Here is a 19,306-nt window from a genome sequence, read left to right on the forward strand (position 1 = left end):
GAACTAGAGATCAAATTGTCAACATACGCTGGATCATGGAGAAAGCTAGGGAGTTCCAGAAAAACATCCACTTCTGCTTCATTGACTATGCTAAAGCCTTTGATTGTGTGGCCTTTGCTTGTGTGGATTACAGTAAATTGTGGCAAGTTCTTAAAGAGGTGGGTGTACCAGACCATCTTAATTGACTCTTGAGAAACCTGTATGCAGGTCAAGAAGCAACAGTGAGAACTGGACGTGGAACCACTGATTGGTTCAACATTGGGAAAGGAGTACGGCAAGGCTGTTTATTGTCACCCTGCCTATTTAACTTATATGCAGAGCACATCATGAGAAAGGCGGGGCTAGATGAATTTCAAGTTGGAATTAAGATTGCTGGGAGAAATATCAACAACCTCAGATAAGCAGATGATACCACTCTAATGGCAGAAAGTGAAGAGGAACTAAAGAGCCCCTTGATGTGGGTGAAAGAGGAGAGTGCAAGAATTGGCTTGAAACTCAACATTAAGAAAACTAAGATCATGGCATCTGGTCCTCTCACTTCCTGGCAAATAGATGGGGAAGAAATGGAGGTAGTGACAGATTTTGTTTTCCTGGGCTCCAAGATCACCGCAGATGGTGACTGCAGCCAAGAAATTAAAAGACGCTTGCTCCTGGGGAGGAAAGCTATGGCAAATCTAGACAGCATACTAAAAAGCAGAGACATCACCCTGCCGACAAAAATGCGTATAGTCAAGGCTATGGTTTTCCCAGTTGCAATGTATGGCTGTGAAAGTTGGACCAAAAAGAAGGCCGAGCGCCGAAGAATTGAGGCCTTTGAATTGTGGTGCTGGAGAAGACTCCTGTGAGTCCCTTGGACCGCAAGGCGATCAAACCAGTCAGTCCTAGAGGAGATCAACCCTGACTGCTCTTTAGAAGGCCAGATACTGAAGATGAAGCTCAAATACTTTGGCCACCTAATGAGAAAGAAGAACTCCCTGGAGAAGAGCTTAATGCTGGGAACAATTGACGGAAAAAGAAGAAGGGGACAGCAGATGATGAAGTGGCTAGATGGAGACACTGAAGTAGTGGGTGTGAGCTTAGGTGGACTCCGGGGGATGGTGGAAGACAGGAGATCCTGGAGTAATGTTGTTCATGGGGTCGCAATGGGTCTGGCACAACTTTGCGAATAACATAAGGATATTTGTGGGTGTAGAGTATGCACACATAAATACATGCACATTGTGCTATAGTTGCTATATGACACAGGCCGTATGGATAAGTAAATACAGAATCTTGAAAGAAGAAAAATTGGAGAACTTAAATATTTAAGTGTTGGGGGGGCAGGGGTGCTTTAGGTCTAGCTAAACAAATTCCGTTGGTTGGGATTCCACCTGCCCTTCCACTGCCCCATAACTCCATTGAAATTTGTGTCTGAATTTGTAGGTATACAGCAGACGAAAAGAACCAGATTACCGGCCCTCTTTCATTTACACCGCTCACTCGATAAACTGCCCCCCCCCATCTCCTTCTAGAATTTATGGCACGCATCAAGCCGCTTGCTGCGGGGAAAGGAAATTTGTAGCTCCGAGACACACGCAGTGAGAAATCTAGCGATGATGATGTCGCCTCGGGATTAAATCAAGTGGAGGTGATGTCAACGTGCGTGCCTTCGAGGAAACACACACAGAGAGAGCCCACCTCCCTTCCCCGAACAATGCCCGGGGCTGCCCAGGAGAACGCTCTCCTTTCCCACGTCACCGGTGCCACCGATTATAAGTGTGCTCCCGCCAGCGCGATGGCTGTGTGCACGTCTCCGATAGCTGGAGCCGCGAGGGCCGCCCGGGAGGGAACTTCTTGGCAGGGCGCAGCGGGGCTCGGACGCGGCAGCGGGCGCCTCCTGCCTCCACGTCGCCTGCGACGCGATCCCCAGAGCGAGGCCGGCTTGCCTCCGCCGAGCCGGCGATGGAGACGCTGCCGGCCGCCCTGGCGTGGCTCTCGCTGTGGCTCCTCCGGGCCGCCGCGGCGCTCCACGGCTCCCCCTGCGAGCCGGTGCGCATCCCCATGTGCCGGAACATGCCCTGGAACATCACCCGCATGCCCAACCACCTGCACCACAGCACGCAGGAGAACGCCGTCCTGGCCATCGAGCAGTACCAGGAGCTGGTGGACTTCGGCTGCAGCCCCGTGCTCAGCTTCTTCCTGTGCGCCATGTACGCGCCCATCTGCACGCTGGAGTTCCTGCACGACCCCATCAAGCCGTGCAAGTCGCTGTGCCAGCGCGCCCGCGACGGCTGCGAGCCCGTCATGCGGCGCTACAACTACAGCTGGCCCGAGGGCCTGGCCTGCGACGAGCTGCCCGTCTACGACCGAGGCGTGTGCATCGCCCCCGAGGCCATCGTCACGGACCTTCCCGAAGGTGGGAGAGGCGCGGCGGGGCAGGCGGACGGAGAGCCGGGGCGGGGGGGGGGGGGAGTCCAGCCGAAGCAGGGAGAAGCCGGGCTGGGGCTGGGGCTGGGGCTGGGGAGAAGCTCACGGGGGCACTTGAGGCTAGTCGCCAACTCCCAGGCTAAGCTGGCCCACAGGGCTGCGCGGGGGGTAAGCGTGAGGACAGCGAAAGCCTCGCAGAAGGGAAAAGGGCGGGATATACATCGCATGGGAACAGAAACAAATCACAGCAATGCAATGCAGCACGCGAGTCCATCCTAAATAGTCATCCCTTGGCTACTTACCCAGCCCCAAATAAGCGTCATTGGACTCCGTTCGGCTGAGTTCTGAGTAGGTTTGCTCTTGCAAAGAGTTCCCTACGGGTCGCCCGGGGCACCACGACCAGGTATTGCAATCATCATTATAACAACAGCTAGAAAAATATGCACCCCGGTTCCACCCGTTTGTACTTCGAAGTGGGTCCAGCTGGTTTCAGTCAACAATGTCCCACGCTGGAGACATTCAAAAAGAACCTGGACAGCCACCTGAGTGGGACAGTGTAAACTGGTGTCCTGCAACAGCAGGGGGGTGGACTCGATGGCCTTCATGGCCCCTTCCAACTCCACTGTTCTATGATTCTTTTCCCTTTTCAACGTGATCTTCGACAGCTTTACTCAGAACAAATCCTGCTGTGAAGAAAAATATTAAGGGCAGGCTCCTTAGGAGTTTTGCAATTTAAAGGCAAAATCCTATGCAAATTTAGACAGAAAAAGAAGTCCCACAGCTCCCTGCATCCCCAGGCAGCGTTATGGGAATTGTGCGGCCTAAATATGCCTAGGATTGCGCTCTAAAGCACGTTTATGCTTCAGTCGTGCCCGCCACGACCTGGATGGCAGGCTCTGGGTGGGGAGCGACAACTCCGCTGGTTTTGGGAGAAACGCAGCGAGCGGGCTCACGGCGCGGGCCCACGCGTGGTTCGCTGCTTTGGGAGGCATTCAGACGGCGCTCCTGGGCGCGCTTGCTTGCGGGCAGAAGGAAACTGAGCCACTGGGGCGCTGCCGTTTCCCCGGGCTTCTGCATCACGCCGAAAGAGAGACGGGTCCGCGGTTGAGAGAAAGATGGAGAGAGAAGGGAAGAAGGGGAAATAGGTGAGCGTGTATGAGAAGGAGCAAATTGTACGGCTATGTAGAGAGATAGCTATATGGCAAAAGAAAAGAAAAGATGTATGAGAATATGTGTATGTATACGGGACAGCGGATAATATAACGAGGGAGGGAGGGAGGGAGGGAGATGATACAGCCAGAGAGAGAAAAAGAGGGGATGATATCCATCCATACGTCTGTCCTGCTATATCGAGCGATAGACAGAGAGAGAAGTATGTTTGCCTGCCTATCCAACCAACCAACCACTCACCCGTGTGCACTTCTCCCTCCCTCCCTCCCTCCCTCCCTCCCGCTCGACTCTGCCCGCTCCTCCCGCGCAGAGGACATGAAATGGATCGACCTCTCGGACGACGTGATGGCCCACGAACGAGCGCCGCCGTCCGACTGCCCCCAGAAGGGCGCCCGCGGTGAGTTGCCCGAGCGCCGCTCGCGCTCCTGCCCCGCGACGGAGCCCGCGGCCGGCGCTCGCGGGTCTTGATCCTCTCTCCCTTTTCTTTCCCTTTCCGGATGAAGACCGCTGCAAGTGTCAAAAACTCAAGCTCACGCTGGCCATGTACCTGAACAAAAACTACAGCTACGGTAAGCCCCCGGACGAATCGGTTCTTTTTTTTCTGATCTACGAGCTGGGCGCGCGATCCTTAGCATGCTTAGCTGGGGGAGAGCAGTTCTGCCCTTCGCAGACGGCTGGGGGACCATGTGTCATCACCTGCTCTTCTTTCCCCGGCTTTTTTCTCAGGATCGCGGCCCTTCTGCCCCGCTTTCCCCCTGCCGGGAGTGTCTCCGGCCGGATGCAATCTGCCATGTTCATTGTCTGGCTGGATATTTTGAGAAATTAACGAGAATTCCAAAAGAATTGTGATGTTCTTCTCTTTGCTGCTTTCCTCCCAAATTTTGGGCTTCTTCTCTGGCAGTATAACTAGCTTTGATGCTTTACGAGTTGGTGTTCTTGGATGGGAAGAGTGGGGTGAGAAGAAAAGCGATTTCTTTGTAGAACCAAATGTTTATGAATCAGCGTGAATAATCAAAAAAGACAAGTGAGATCCCTGATCTTCCTTTACAAATAAACCCAACTGTTAAGGTGTCCTGTTCTTCAACTAATCTTCCTAATGTTATAGTATTTTCTATGCCTGAAAAAAATACATGTAAAGCTGTTACTTAAATTGGGAGTGTGTTCCACTGAACTTGGATAATTCCTTCTGAGTAAACTCTGGGTGTAAAGTTCCATTAGAAATTATATCTGAATCATAACCATACTTACCTGAAAGTATTCTTACAATAGGTCTGACAGCTTTCTAATAAGCAGATTTCTAGGAATGTAGTCGCATATGCATATCCAAATTCTGGCATATTTGCCAAGAAATAAGTCCCACTGAACTCAGTGGAACTTACTCCCAAGCAACTTGCATGGATTTGGAGCCTTAAGGCAAAATCCTATGAATGATTAGACAGGAAAAGGTGCTGCAGCTGGGTGGAGGGATGCTGAAAGCTGTAGGATCACTTTCTGCCTAAACATGCATGGAATTGTAGGTGTAGGCATTCTCCATTTTTTTTGGATTAGAGACCCTTCCCCATAGACCCATATACCTTTTGGCTGGATATGATCCTGTGATGAACCTTACTGAAAGCAGTTGACTTGCTTCTAGGAAAAGTGCATTTTGGGTTAATTCTCTGCTGGAAACAGCAGCAGCGTAAAATTTTCCTGCAGTCCTAGAATGAAAAACTGAATGTAAATATTCAGATGGTTAAATTTAATAAAGCATTCTTTTAGAGGAGTTGATAATGTATTCTGTGTGGATCCATATCAATAGGAATGTAATGTTTTATCTGAGGGCTTGTCACATCTTGACTAGTGCTAGAAATGCCCCTATGCTAGAAATGCTAGAAATGAGGCCATGGTATGTTCCAAGCGCAGTTATGCTCAGAGCAACCCCTCTAAAATCAGTGGAACTTCAGTTAGTGATGGTTAATTTGTCCCAGAGATTTCAATAGGTCCACTCGCATGACTCATTCTGGATTCAACACATTCTAATAGACATTTTAAATGTATTGTTGTTGTCTTATACATTCAAAACAGCTGGTTTCTTTTCAAAGTTAAAGAAGCCAAGTTGTTGGCAGTTTGATGAGGAAGCAGATCATCCAGCTATATAGTAACACAGTGACATATTGGATGAGAAAGATCAGAACCAAGATTGGAATATTTATTATTCCAACTCACATATGAGCCTTTTTTGATATGTAAAGAGCAACACTATACAAGTGTATTTATCTCCAACTGAATTCAAGGGAAATTACTCTCAGGTCAGGTCAATGTGTCTAAGTTTGCAGCTTCAGTGAGATCTAAATGAAACAATGAATGAATTAAAACTTTGTATTTCAGCGAGGGCATTCTGTGTATCTAAGCAGGCTTCTGCCTGGGTATCATGAGCAGAGTGATCCTGTGTCCCACAGAGAATGTTTAGAGGGTCATATGTTTGTTTCTAGATCCAAGGTCAGAAAAAAGCACAGACCTCAGAGCTACATCTCTGAGACATAACAGCAACCTCAGGGAAGGGTTGAGTAGGGCATTCTGGGGGAAAGGAAATGGAGGAGGATGGGTCTGCCAGCATATGATGTATCTTGGCAGCACCGCTCCCTCCTTTCCCTGTCTGAAGTGCCTCAGCTGGACGGATAAATCTGCAGGGTGGGCACGGGAAGGATCTAGAGGCTCAGAGGAGGTACAAAGAGCCTAAGCAGGTGCAAGGGATCCAAGGCGGCCCACGAACTGTGCATGGGGGTGGGGATAGAAGGTTTTTCAGGGCCAGATTGGGGGCCACTACCTAGCCTAGAGTAAAAGTAAAAAAGACTAGAATTCTGAGGATCAAAATATGCCTGTTCTGGCCTTCAGACGCCCTGGGAAAACACTGATGTTTTAACTGCCCTTCTCACATCAGTCAAAGTCCTCTACTAGATGGGTTTCCCTTTTGAGGCAATTCCACAAAGCAGGAACCACCACCAAGTAGGCACTTCTCTGGTAGCTGATAGGCTTGGTTCCTCCCTAGCCAGTTGGATCCAGAAGCAGCTGCCATTTATTTATTTATATCCCACTTTTTTCCTTCCATGAAACTCAAGGCAGCTTTCATAGTGCTCTTCTTCCCTTCAGTCTTCTCCTCACAACAACAACCCTGTGAGGAAGATTGGGTTGCAAATCTGTGACTAGCCCAAGATCACCCATGGGTGAATGGGGACTAGAACTCGGGTTGCATGAGTCCCAGTTTTGCATTCTAACCACTATACTACACTGGCTTTCCCATGGATTGTTTGCAACTCTCAGGGAAGGTGGGAGCCATCCAGTGGCAGGCTATCTGAGCAGGACATTGAGGGTCTTTTAAAAGCTCAAAAGCAGCACCCAGAAACTTTGGCAATATTCTTTTCTCGCTGTTCTCACTAGCATAATATTTTGAAGTTGCTGCGAATGGCCTCTGGACAGAAGTGTTAACAAGGAAGCAAATCGAACTACAAAGATGTTGGCTTAGCTTGTAAATGTTAATGAAGTGTTGATTCAGTTTATCCAATTTCTAAGGACAACCTCTGCCTCCTCCTGTGCACAATCCTGCTTTATCATTCATAGAATAATAATTTTAAGAGAGTTTAGCTTCTCATGTAAAACGTTCTACTTGTAGACTTGCAGTAAGATCTTAAATATATTCAATCAAGAACAAAACTCACCATTCAATGAGACTTACTCTTAAGTACAGGGGGAGGCAACCTGGTGCCATCAATACATTTTGGACTGCAATTCTGGACGAGCCAAGCTACCTGGAGCAAATTGGAATCTCTGCCTACCCCCACTTTACATGAGGTTTCTTGCGGTCGGTTTGCTTGTCCAAACTTTTACCCATGTGGCATCATTCATCCACCCTTCTTTTCCGTACTGTAGTTATTCATGCCAAAGTGAAGAGCTTGGAGAGAGGAAGCTGCAATGAAATCATCACCATGGTTGATGTGAAAGATGTACTGAAATCTTCAACTCCAGTTCCCCGTTCTCTGATTCCTCTGTATACTAACTCATCCTGCCAGTGCCCACCTCTTCTGCCAAACCAAGATGTCCTCATTATGTGTTATGAATGGCGCTCTAGGTAAGTGATGATACACTAGCAAGAAAACTGCATGTGGGGGTCATATTAACAACAGTGTATTCTGGCGAACACACCAAATTGCACCCACTGTATGCACGGAGCTGCCATAGCCATTGAAGTGAATGGGCGTTCCAGTGAAGGCAGAGCATCTCTATGCACCTGAGGGCTGGTGTGGCATAATGACTAGAATGTTGAACTTGGACTGGGTCCTGGGTGGTCCTGTGACAGCCATGATGCTTCATGGATTAGTCAGTCACTTTAACTCCATTTAATCCTGTAGTCAGGCTTGTTGCCTGCTGCTCTGAACTCCTTGGAGAAAGGCTGGGATATAACCATGAGTAAGAAGATGTGGAACTTCCATCAAAACGCCCCTCTTTGGAATGTTCCTGTTCAGGAAACTCCATTCCACTCTCTAATAGTCAATCATAATTCTGTATTATCTGTGCATGCTCAGTCCTCACTGGGCTTCCACCATGCAGGGTTTTCTCCCTGAACAGGATCCTAATATAGTTCTGCAAACCTGAAGGTTCCCCTAAGATGCCAATTTATCTTTCTTGCATGTCGATGGAGGTGCTTCATCTATATAAACAGCACTCAAAGGACTGAGATCCTTAGTGATGTACACAAGTGAGGCCTGCAACAAAATGTTGCAGTGTGGAGTACTCCTGTTCAGGATAGCCCATTCCTCTTCCCTCCCAGATTTCGGGGTTCCCCAGTTCAGTCAGCATCCCACGGTCACTGAGCACGCTCAGTCCTTATTTATTATTGAAGGGATCACCCTTCAGTTTCCCGACCGGGGATTTTAAATATTTTTTTTAAAATGTGGAATTTTTCAGGCCTGCCTTTATACCTCTGCCTTGTGCATAAGTGGTGCTGCCTTGGCTACATAAGCAATGCTTCTGGGAAATTTGAGTTTTCTATTGTTACATATATATTACCAAACTCATCCTGCCTTAGACAGGTTGGAATGTCCTTTGTTTGATACAGCAAAGCTGTCAAGCAATCCTACACAGCTATCCAAGTTGATGCACTGGGCCCACCCCACCTGAATGAAGCCAACTCATTGGCAACCCTAGGCAAGGCTTCTGCTGTAATACACTCCTATAGTTCTCTAAAGAAGGGGTCTGTTCACAGCATACCTGATGGGGAGGAGGCTGCCCTGCAGCAATATATCTCTGTGTCTTGGCTGACGAATGTCCTCTGGCTTCATACTGCATGGACTGCAAAACTAAGGGAAGTCTGTCCTTACAGCTAAAGATGCTCCTGTAGGCTTCAAACACATACACATGTATGAATGTGATGATGAAACAGAATAACCCTGAGCTGCACATGCCTGAGTCCTCTTGGTGTGCATGCCAAATTTCAGGTATCTACATTTGATGATTGTGGCACCATGATGCTGACAGAGGGACAGACAGACAGACATTCTCTCTTATTCCTACAGATGCAAGATGGTGGTGGTGGAGATAAATCTGGTCTTTTATAGCCATAGGTGACTGCATTTGAACAAGAAAGGGATGGAAATTGGAATAATCAGGATGGCAGAAACACTGGTTTAAAATAAAACTTAAAGATTGAATGTCTAAGTTTTGATTCTGCAGTGTGAGAGAAAATGGAGCCTAAAAGAAAGATAGCAGTTCATCGCATGAGATTGTAGAACGCCAATACATGAGTGTGAAGGCATTCAAAATTAATCTAGGGATTGGGAATAGAATGCAAAAGAGTTCCATATTTCATGGAAGAAGTTTGCCGATGGTGTTTTTAAAGGTCATTGAGGTTTCATTTGATATGCTTTGTCAAAGGGTTTGAAAAAGAGAGCAAAAACAAAAATATTGTGTTTCCCATTGAACTTGGCCACATGTAAACAGGGATTGAGTTACAGTGGCTTTTAAAATGTCAGAAGTAACGGTCACTTGCTTGGAAAAGTGAAAAAAAGACCACATTCTTGTTTCGATCACAAATCCCCCTTTTATGATTATATTGTGGGCCTCCGCCTTGGATTAAAGGACATGGAAGTCTTGCATTCATCTGGGGCCATAACAGCAAAATTCATCATAAAACACTCAGTCTGGTACAGTACTAGGTCCAATGCACATACTGATATGAGTGTTGCAGGGCAGAAAATATGTCTTCTTCTCTAACCCATATCCGTGTCCGTGTTCATGTCTGTGTCCATATGCAGACTATATCCATAGCCATATCTGGCAGGTTAACAACATACACAGACAAAGGTCATGCTATCCAGAACATGGACCATCTCCACAGAAATATACAAGCCCAAATAGACCTGTGAAAGATAATATCTTGGTGAATTTTGCCCTGACTTTTCGTTTTGCATTTCATAAGCTGCGATAACTCTCTTTTACTGTATACAACAGCCATGAACAGGGAGAAAAAAGTGATTCAGAACAAAGTGGAGATGTTGGCAAATGCTACAAAACCAAGTCCTTGGGCTGGATTTTGGAGATACATTTCAAATCTGGCTCCAGACTGTTGGACAAGTCAATGCCAAAATGAATCTTTAAAATGATAACATTATTGCTGGTTCATGCTGGGGTTGAACACAGGCTTGCTTTTCTGATTCTAGCATATGTCTGATAAATTAATTTGGATTATTTCTGGAATAGATGGAGAGTGGTATCCATTGCAGGATAAGGCAATTTATTTAAAATTATCTTATATAGAAATATAAATATATACAATTAGTCAGAATATAATAATTAAAGGGACTCTTGTAGCAGTAAATTGTGCAAATTCCCTGTTTAAATCTACATTTTTGTTTACATTGCATTGTTAATGAAACGACTGATAAAAGGAAATCGAGAGAGCAATCCTCCTTGTGAAGATGTTACAGGGGCCTTAGGATGCGGCAGATTTCCCTTTTCATGGGAGGAGGAAGTCCGCTAGTGCAGAACAAGGGCTACCAACAAAGTGTTACTTGTTACAATGGGAGAAACCAGCACTACCACCCGTTCTTCAATTTGGGTACTCCTATGGTGGTACGGAGCAAAAGAGGGCATGCTGAGCGTACTGGGACAGCTTAAGGGAGGTCTTAGTTCCATAGGATCTAACCCCCTCTCATTTCTCTTCTACCTGTCAAAAGATTGCTCTAGATATGAAATTTTATTGTCACTGTCTAGCCAATTTTAAAGCATTCAAATACTGTTGATTCCAGCACAAACCTATGGTTACATCTTCTACATTTCTATTCAGAAGCAAGTCCCATTGAGCTGAATGGAACTTACCCCCAGGTTAGGAAATATAGGAATACAACCTGAAATACATCTCCTCCAGGGAAATCAGTGGAATACAGAAGTATCCCATGTTTATGTTGCATTCGGTAAGGAAACAAATTCCATTGTTCTTACATGTTTTTGTTTTTCCATTTATTTCAGACTGATGCTTCTTGATGGATGCTCAGTTGAAAAATGGAAGGACCCCTTAAGCAAAAGATTTAAGGTAAGAGCATTTTCTTGACATTTCCACATACCTTCACTTTTAAAATAGGGTGTGGTAATTTCTCACTTCAGTTGCCTATATGTGGATTTTATAATGTCTAGCACGCAGCCCAGATTTGGCTTGAGGCTAACCCCTACCTGGCCCATGGGATCTTCCACAATTCCTTCAGGGGATGGAATTTAGCCTTTAAGCTCCCCTCCCTGGAGGGCATCTCTGCCTCAGATTGAGATAGTAGTAGGGGTTCCCTGAATGCTTCTGTTATAGAGTCTATTCTTCAGTCTGCTCACCTAAAGTCAGTAGTCAAACTGGGCAAGAACAGAGAGGTCCAAGCTGATGAAAAAACATTAACTAATTCCAATCAAACTATGAAGCCACACTCATCAACAAACTTAGATTACCCAAAAAACATTATCAGAACTTTTGGCAAAACATCCAACCATTTTCATCCCTGGCTCATTGTTGTTGTGGCTCATCAATTAAGCACATGTGTATAAGAAGCCACATTCTGCAACACATTAACATAAACCCTGTCTGTATATAAACAGATGCATAAACACAATGCTAAGGTTTATCCCTTCCACACCACAGGATTTCAAGGGGAATGTATTACACTGACCACTTCCCTTGGCAGGCTCATCTTTGCCAAAATGTTCTGGGGATTTTTTAAAAATTCAATTTATCTTGCTGGAAATTCCCTTTGAGACCTCTTTGGTCATGTCTTACCAGAAAACACAGAGAAGCCCGTGTTTGGTTTGAGCAGAGAGATCCACTCTTAGAAATACGTTCTTCTTGGACTTCCTTTAGTATGCACAGCTGTTTTGTGTCTTGGGTTAAGTGGCAATATTTACCATATAGATTTCTGACAGCTCAATGAAAGGGATACCTGGAAGTTTTAAAATGTACGATGGGCACTTGTGCCTACTCTAAAGTAAAAACTGAAAACAGATATAGCTATTAGATACAGACTTAGTTTTTGTTTTGGCTCTAAGGTTCCATTAGGTTTTTGTTTAAGTTGGATTCCGTATTTCCAGGAGCTACCAATGTCAGGGTCAGACCTTCAGATAATGAGTTCATCCAGAAAGAGTGTGATGAAGAAATGATATAAATGCTTCCATCTACTATACAAGTCACCTCCAGCTTGCACCAAAGCTTACTCGAGCACCAGTGTTCATAGATGCCTGGTTTGTGTCATTTCTTCTCAATAAACAAACAAACAAACAAACAAATAAAGCGGGGTGGTGGGTGGGGAGAAGACACATGCAAAAGAGGCCAACACGTAGTCAGGCACAACTAGTTTACATGGGAGGCTATCTGTGTAGTGGAGGTAGAACTGGCCTCAAGGGTTGGCATGATGGGGAACCTGCAGGTTGCCTGCATGCTAGCAGGAGTCCTCCTGACAAGAATTCCTTGGTCCTCTCTTCTTCACCATTGCAACATGCTGTTCATCCTTTACTTGGCTGGCTCAGACAACAATGGTTGGAAGAGGCCGTAAGAACACAAGCACAGAAGAGGAGCCATTTTGGATGGATGCAATGGTTCATTTGCTCCAGCATTCTGTTCACACATAGGCAAACCAGCTGCCCACTGGATCCCACAAGCAGAATATGAGTGCAACAACACCCTTGTGCCCAGGTTCTCTGGCACACTGGCTTTGATACACCAGGGCTAGTAGCCACTGATAGCTTTCTCCTCCATGAATTTGTCTAATCCCCTTTTAAAGCTGTCCTAATTGGTGGCTATCGCCACATCCTCTGGAGGTGAATTCCACGGCTGAACTTGGCACTATGTGAAGAAGTACTTCCTTTTATCTCTTTCAAATCTCCCACCAATTAGCTTCACGGAATGACTCCAGGATCAAGTACTGGGAGAGGGAAAATAATGTTCCCTTATGTACTTTCTCCACACCTCTAGCATGTCTCAACCTTTTTCTAAGCTAAACAGTCTCAGCTATTGTAACTTTTCCCCATAGGGGAGTTGCTCCAACCCCTTGATCATTTTAGTTGCCCTTTTCTGCAGTAGACGCCAGTGCCACTACCTCCTGCCTGGCAAGCTAGCAGTCGGTAATAATGAGAGGAAGTGGAAGAGCAACATTTAGCAGGACTGCTGGTAAGAAGGTAGGCTTGTGGAGGGAGACGGTCTGCTGGGAGTATCTTACCCAACACCCCTCCAAAAGCCAGGGCTGGCACTGAGTGGAAGTGTGCAGCTGGTTTCATCCTTCTGTCAGACTGCTGCACCACCACTTCCAGGTGGGCATCCATAACATGGCAAAGCCAACCGTGTATTTGTGACCCGAGGTTCCTTTCCTCTTTCACTAACCTTTTTGTTCTTTTAAACCACTCCCTTGTCCCCCAGAGGTGGGAGCAGCGACTCCAAGAACAAAAGCTGCAAGCAGCCCCCAATAAAAAGCAGAATGCTCGAAACTCTGGTCGCAGTGGGATGCTGAAGCAAAATTCGAAGAATACCAACCCAGCACTGGCTGCTTCCAAGAAGATCAATAAACTCAGAAGTGACCCGAAAGAAGTCAGTTCCAAGAAGATATGATTTACAGGTTTTCCTATGACAAAAGTCACAAGCCGGCCAGAGTGGAGCATGTGTATCCCCTGACCTCATCAACATAAACATTTACTGCAGTATTCCAGATAGACATTATTTGCAGCAATTTACTTTTAATGGATTGCTTCTGTTCCACTTTAACCCACAGATACAGTTTTGCACTAACCCGAGGTGAGTTGATGAAAGCTGATTGATTAAGCATAGATTTCACATAGCCAGGCATAGTTTACCAATAGGAATCAGGACGGGCTGTGATATAAACCCATGTATGGTAGAATACCGCCTGCATGCTAAAGCCTTCTTTGCACATGTGCTCCAGAAGGAGGGCAGTCGCCGTTTCCTTCACAACGGTGAGCCTACCAGAAGGAAAGGGCAATGGCACCCTTTGCGTCCATCCTGCTTCTTCATAATGACGCTAGTCAAAGATGAATCTTCCTGTGGTGGTGCTGTGCAGAAGTCCGACAAGTATGTGAGAAATATGCCATGTGCTGAACATGTGCTTCTCCCTCTCTGCACATCAGCAGCAAAATCTGAAGCTGCCTTGGCAGGAGGGCCCATGTGCTCTTACTGTTTGTCCAAGATGGGGGGGTGAGTTTATGCAGAAAAACCAAACTAAATCAAACGTACTTTTGATTTACTTTTGGCCAGCTTTCACAAGCAGTGTTAATTTTACTTTAAGATGTTAGCTGAAAATCAGTACTTATAAACAACAAAACCCCCAACTCAAACTGAACATTTAGAAATTATACTTAGATATTTGCCACATGTGACGATTTCTAAAACACAGAATGAAATAATCTAAAGCTTCTAACTGAAAACATGACAAAGAGCAATTTCACCTTGTTTTAAAATGTCGTTGAAAAAATGCAAAAACATCACTATGAATACTTTGGCATGTTTTAAGTATTACTAACAAGTTTGATTAGGCAAAAAAAGCCCTGATCCATAGATCACTCCTTGTGTTTAGCGGGACTCATAGACCTCTTCTAAGTTTGGAAGAACCCACTCTTTTCAACGGATTGTACCAGCTAGCAAGCTCACTCCATTGAGTGCACAGCTTGCATCTTTCAATTGAAAATGAGTGGGAAGCTTTTGGAAATGTAATCAGTCTTTTCATGCACCAGATTTCCTGGGCTAATAGAATCAGGACAACTGGTTGCAATTCAGAACTCCACACACAGAATTTTCTACTGTCTATTCAGTATAAAAGCTGCAACCCATCATACTAACATTGACTGCACAGTATAAGAAGCTGCTATTGAAGCACTTCCTTATTTGATGCAGCAGAGTTTGAACATTGCTGTCCATACCCAATGATCCTGATTCAGTAACTTGGTATCACAAACACAATGACAGTTTTCACTGTCAGCTGTAGAATGGTTTGTGTTGGGCTACTTTGCCTTCAATAGCTGACAATAAGACTCAGCTGCACATGCAATTTTTCCCTGAATTTTAAGTTATGTCCCACTGGATCTAATCCAGAGATGAGCACACAAGAGGTCACGTACGCATAGCTGAACTTTCTTGTTTATAGTTGCACTCAAGTTTTAAACACTGGGGAGTTTTAAAATGTAATTTGCATTTGTATCAATGGGAGCCCTGGAGTGTAAATGGAAACAAAACATTTGGCTGCCCTTGCTTGTACAATAGACTCTTGAAGGACTGTGGCCAATTTGTTTGGCATTGGGATGTAAGTCTTTGTCAAACCCATCTCATAATCTTGCAGAATTGTAAACTGCCCTTGTTTTTACAGGGATCAATGATTTGCTCTCTTGCTGTCTGATTTTAAAGTCCATTACCTGTAAGGGGTACATAAAGAAATGCCTGTAACTTGTAGCAGCCACAATAAGCTTTTCTACTGGCAAAGCAAACCTGGCTGTGCACACAGCTAATTGGCTGACAGTTGACTGTGCACTACATTGATTAGCTGGTAGCTGTGACACCTCACCCTTCCATCCCTGGAGCGTTAGGATTTACTAAGAGATTGCACATTTTATACAAGAGCTGTCACATGTACATTCAAGTGTTTATCCATTGATTTGGTACCTTTTCACTATCTTTAAAAGCAACACTGATTTGTAAAACTACCGGGAAGGGGGAAGAGGAGATTCTAGAGCGGCAACCCAAGCAGTGTTGCACAAGTGGGCTCTGCTTCAAAATCCAATCCACTCACACTCAATTCTGGAGTGCAAGAAGTACGCCTGTACAAAACTTAGGTGACTGTGCTTCTAGAATAAGGAGGCATCTATTTCTGAAGTATCTCAGTTGTACCCTAACTAAATCCTGATGATTAATAATATAGGAAAACATAAAAATTGCAACATTAACATTACATTGCATTGCATTGCTATTTTTAAAAAATTATGTAATCAGTTACTACTTTTAACAAACTCAGTGTGTTGACTGACACTTCTGCAATGATTTGTAATATTGCTAGTATCTGGCATTTTTATTTCTGTGAAAAAAGAATCTTTCAACATTTGCTTTTCAGAAATTAAAAGGGGAAAATGTAAAATGATTGCCTACATTGATATTGCATCTTTACTTTATAATGAAAGTGACCATGATTCACATTCTACCATATGGAAGAATAAATTTTAAAGCCCTATTTGAGTATTGTAATTTTATTTTATTTCTGTACTGAAATGTAATTTTAGCAAGTTTGCTAGTAATAGTTCTGCAAAAACAGAAGTGCAGAGAGACTTCTTAAGGCCAGTTCTTAAACCCGCTTATCTTGACATTTCACAAGTGGAAGATTATTTAATCTGTTACTTAAACAGAAACACATTCCTCTGATATGCACCACAAAATATAGAAAGACAAATCTGGGCAAATATGTCATTTTAAATCACTGAGCCTGACCATATATGCTTCATTTTTTTTCAAACACTGAACAAATAAACATGTTTCAAACCACGAAGAATTTTAGCTGGAGTACTGTGTCCAGTTCTGGGTACCAAGTTTAAGAAAGAAGCAGACAAGCTGGAAAGGGTTCAGAGGAAGCGACCAAGGATGATCCAGAGTCTGGAAACAAAGCCCTATGAAGAGAGATTGAGAGGACTGAGCATGTTCAGCCTTGAGAGAAGATTGAGGGGTGACATGATAGCACTCTACAGGTCCTTGAAGGACTGTCACAACGACGGAGGACAGGATTTCTTCATGATCATCCCAGAGTGTGGGATGTGGAATAATGAGTTCAAGTTGAAGGAAACCAATTTCTGATTAGATATCAGGAAAAATCATTAGAGCAGTATGATAATGAACCTAATTACCCAGGGAGGTTATAGGCCCTGCCACACTAGAGGCATTCAGGCTGCAATGGGACAGTCATCGGAGAGGGATGCTGTAACCTGGTGCCATGCACTAGTGGAGGGTTGGATCCAGTGACCTTCTTGGCTCTTTCCAGCTCTGCTACTTTATGTTTCCATGATTCATGCTGGGCCAGAAGGAACTAAATCCACCAAATGGAACTCCAGTGGATCATCTAGTCAACATACTCTTCTGAAGAGGTTGTGTCTGAAAATAAGATGATAACAGGATGTTTTCTATCTACAACAAATTGTATCTGAATTCACCCAGAATGGAAACAGCTTTCAGTTAACTGAATTTTATATTTTCAAAAATGCTTGCTACTTTCTCCTTGCTGTAATTATAGGGACACTGACACCTGAAACTCTCGTATCACCTGGCAAAGCCCAACTGGAATGTCTTCAAATCCTCCCCCAAAGCATCTTAAGATTCTGATCCTGCAGGCATCCCAACTAAACATCCAGTCTGTCGTTATGTTCCATTTCGAGAGTTTTTGTGTATATTCGGTAACCAAAACTGGGTAGAACTATTGAATTCAGGAAATTCACATTAATCATTATTAATGTCCTATTTATTTCAACAGGCCTTAGTCTGTCTCTAACCCAGTATCTATAATGTGTTTGAAGATACTCCTAAATTTATAACATTTTCTGTCTTGACATGAACAAGTGGTCTGGAGAGCATTTTTACATGGATTCTCTCCTCCCTTCTCTCCTTACCTACCCCTACCCATGAACAATCACTTTTTCCCAGGTTGGAAAGAATTTAATGCCAGAAGAAACTGTTTTATTAACTGGATTTGAACAGAGATTCTTGAAGTGGACCAAGTAGATTATTTCATGCATGATCATGGAGCCATGGTTCAAATAATGAGCTGTGGCTCAAATGAAAGTGATGCATAATACAGTGTCTGAAGATGCCAATGCATCATTATTGTTTTTACAAATTAGGAAATGATAGGAATGCATTTCCCATCCTTCAAACGATATTGATTTTACCTGAACTATATAGCTTGAAAAAGTTTAGCGTTGTACTAAGTTTAAGAAAACAACACTAAAATAACTTTTTGTTTTAATGGTTAAATTTATGGTACACCCAAAGCCATCTGAAACTAGTAGGAGAGCTGCAATAAATCCAGAACCTAGCTTTTAAGCATATCGCTCAAGCAGTCAAGTCTGTGCTGGCAGCTTTCCAGGTACATGTGTGTTTTGTGTGTGTGTGTGTAAAATGCTCATGACTGAATTATACCTGCTATCCATAGGCATACTTTTGGCCTCTACAGTAGATGTGGCATCTCATACCAGAGGAAAGAGAGAGTGGCCAGGTTCACACATCTGAAAAAGCCATGTTTTTTACCCTTGTTGATCTGTCATGTCATCTGAACCCAGCTGTGGAATTCCAGCACATTACATTCAGTTTCTGTAAATCTCAGATATAAGTAACTGTTTGCTGTATGTTCCCATGCTTCGCCACAGCTGTCAGGACCCTGAAACACTATTTCTCAATTGGTGGTGAAAATATGCCATAGTGCCATGAAAAGACTGGCAACAGAAGGCACCACTCCAGCCATCAGTTCTATACTACCCACAGCCTCCCAGCAAAACACATACCCACTCTTACTTCATTTCTTTTGGTTGAGCACCATGCCCATCGCACTGTTTACTTCCTGTAACAGAAAGTGAGTAAATGTACGAAGAGAGAAAAGGGGAATTGCAACATGAGTGTTAATTTTAATGTAACCCTCCCCCCACCCACTTTTGGTTAAGGAGCATGAAGGTGATGGACTGAAAGAGGGAGAGCCTGCCTCGAAACCTTAGTGGACCAGTCAGGAAGCAGCAGCCGAGGTCAATAAAGAACAATGCAGTAAGGAAAGGAATTTTGCTAGTGTGGATGGGTGGAATGCATGGTGGGCATGGAAGGACATAGGAAGAAGCATGGAAACCAAGTTTACAAGGAGGCTACATTACTCTGAGTGGTAGATTGAAGCAAAACAATAAAAGCTGTAGAAACCATGTCTGGCGAAGCTCTGTGGGTGTATATGTGTTTACGAGAGCAAAAGAGGAAAACTCCCTCTTCACCCAAGTTAAAATCAGTGAATTCATGATGTAAATAGTAAGTGTAAACAGTAAAAACTAGTCAACTGGTGTCAGAGATATTTCCATCTAGTTTGCTAATTACAAAGCGATGTTGGGGCATCTCGATAGCAGCTGCAAGAATGAATGAACAGATTTGGTAGGGAATCCTTGCACCTTGAACCTCAGCAGTTTATTGAAAGATGACCCAGGCAGAGAACCCTGCTTACAA

At 44.4% G+C, this 19,306-nt stretch overlaps 1 protein-coding gene across 1 annotated transcript; it reads left to right on the forward strand.

The window, feature by feature from the left end:
* The first annotated feature begins 1,941 nt into the window (after positions 1-1,941).
* Positions 1,942-13,681, forward strand: SFRP4 (secreted frizzled related protein 4). The gene is made up of 6 exons (XM_044419130.1): positions 1,942-2,395; positions 3,887-3,973; positions 4,080-4,145; positions 7,483-7,681; positions 11,077-11,140; positions 13,493-13,681. Exons 1-6 carry the CDS (start codon positions 1,942-1,944, stop codon positions 13,679-13,681), a joined length of 1,059 nt encoding a protein of 352 aa, XP_044275065.1.
* Positions 13,682-19,306: the final 5,625 nt, after the last annotated feature.

Source organism: Varanus komodoensis, unplaced genomic scaffold (assembly GCF_004798865.1).
Source record: "Varanus komodoensis strain SLA01 unplaced genomic scaffold, ASM479886v1 scaffold10, whole genome shotgun sequence".
Taxonomy (NCBI): domain Eukaryota; kingdom Metazoa; phylum Chordata; class Lepidosauria; order Squamata; family Varanidae; genus Varanus; species Varanus komodoensis.

Coding starts and splice junctions, on each gene's coding strand:
- SFRP4 (XM_044419130.1), top strand. CDS start 1,942: ATGGAGACGCTGCCGGCCGCCCTGGCGTGGCTCTCGCTGTGGCTCCTC. Junction 3,974..4,079: donor CCCCCAGAAGGGCGCCCGCG/GTGAGTTGCCCG, acceptor TTCCGGATGAAG/ACCGCTGCAAGTGTCAAAAA. Junction 4,146..7,482: donor GAACAAAAACTACAGCTACG/GTAAGCCCCCGG, acceptor TCCGTACTGTAG/TTATTCATGCCAAAGTGAAG.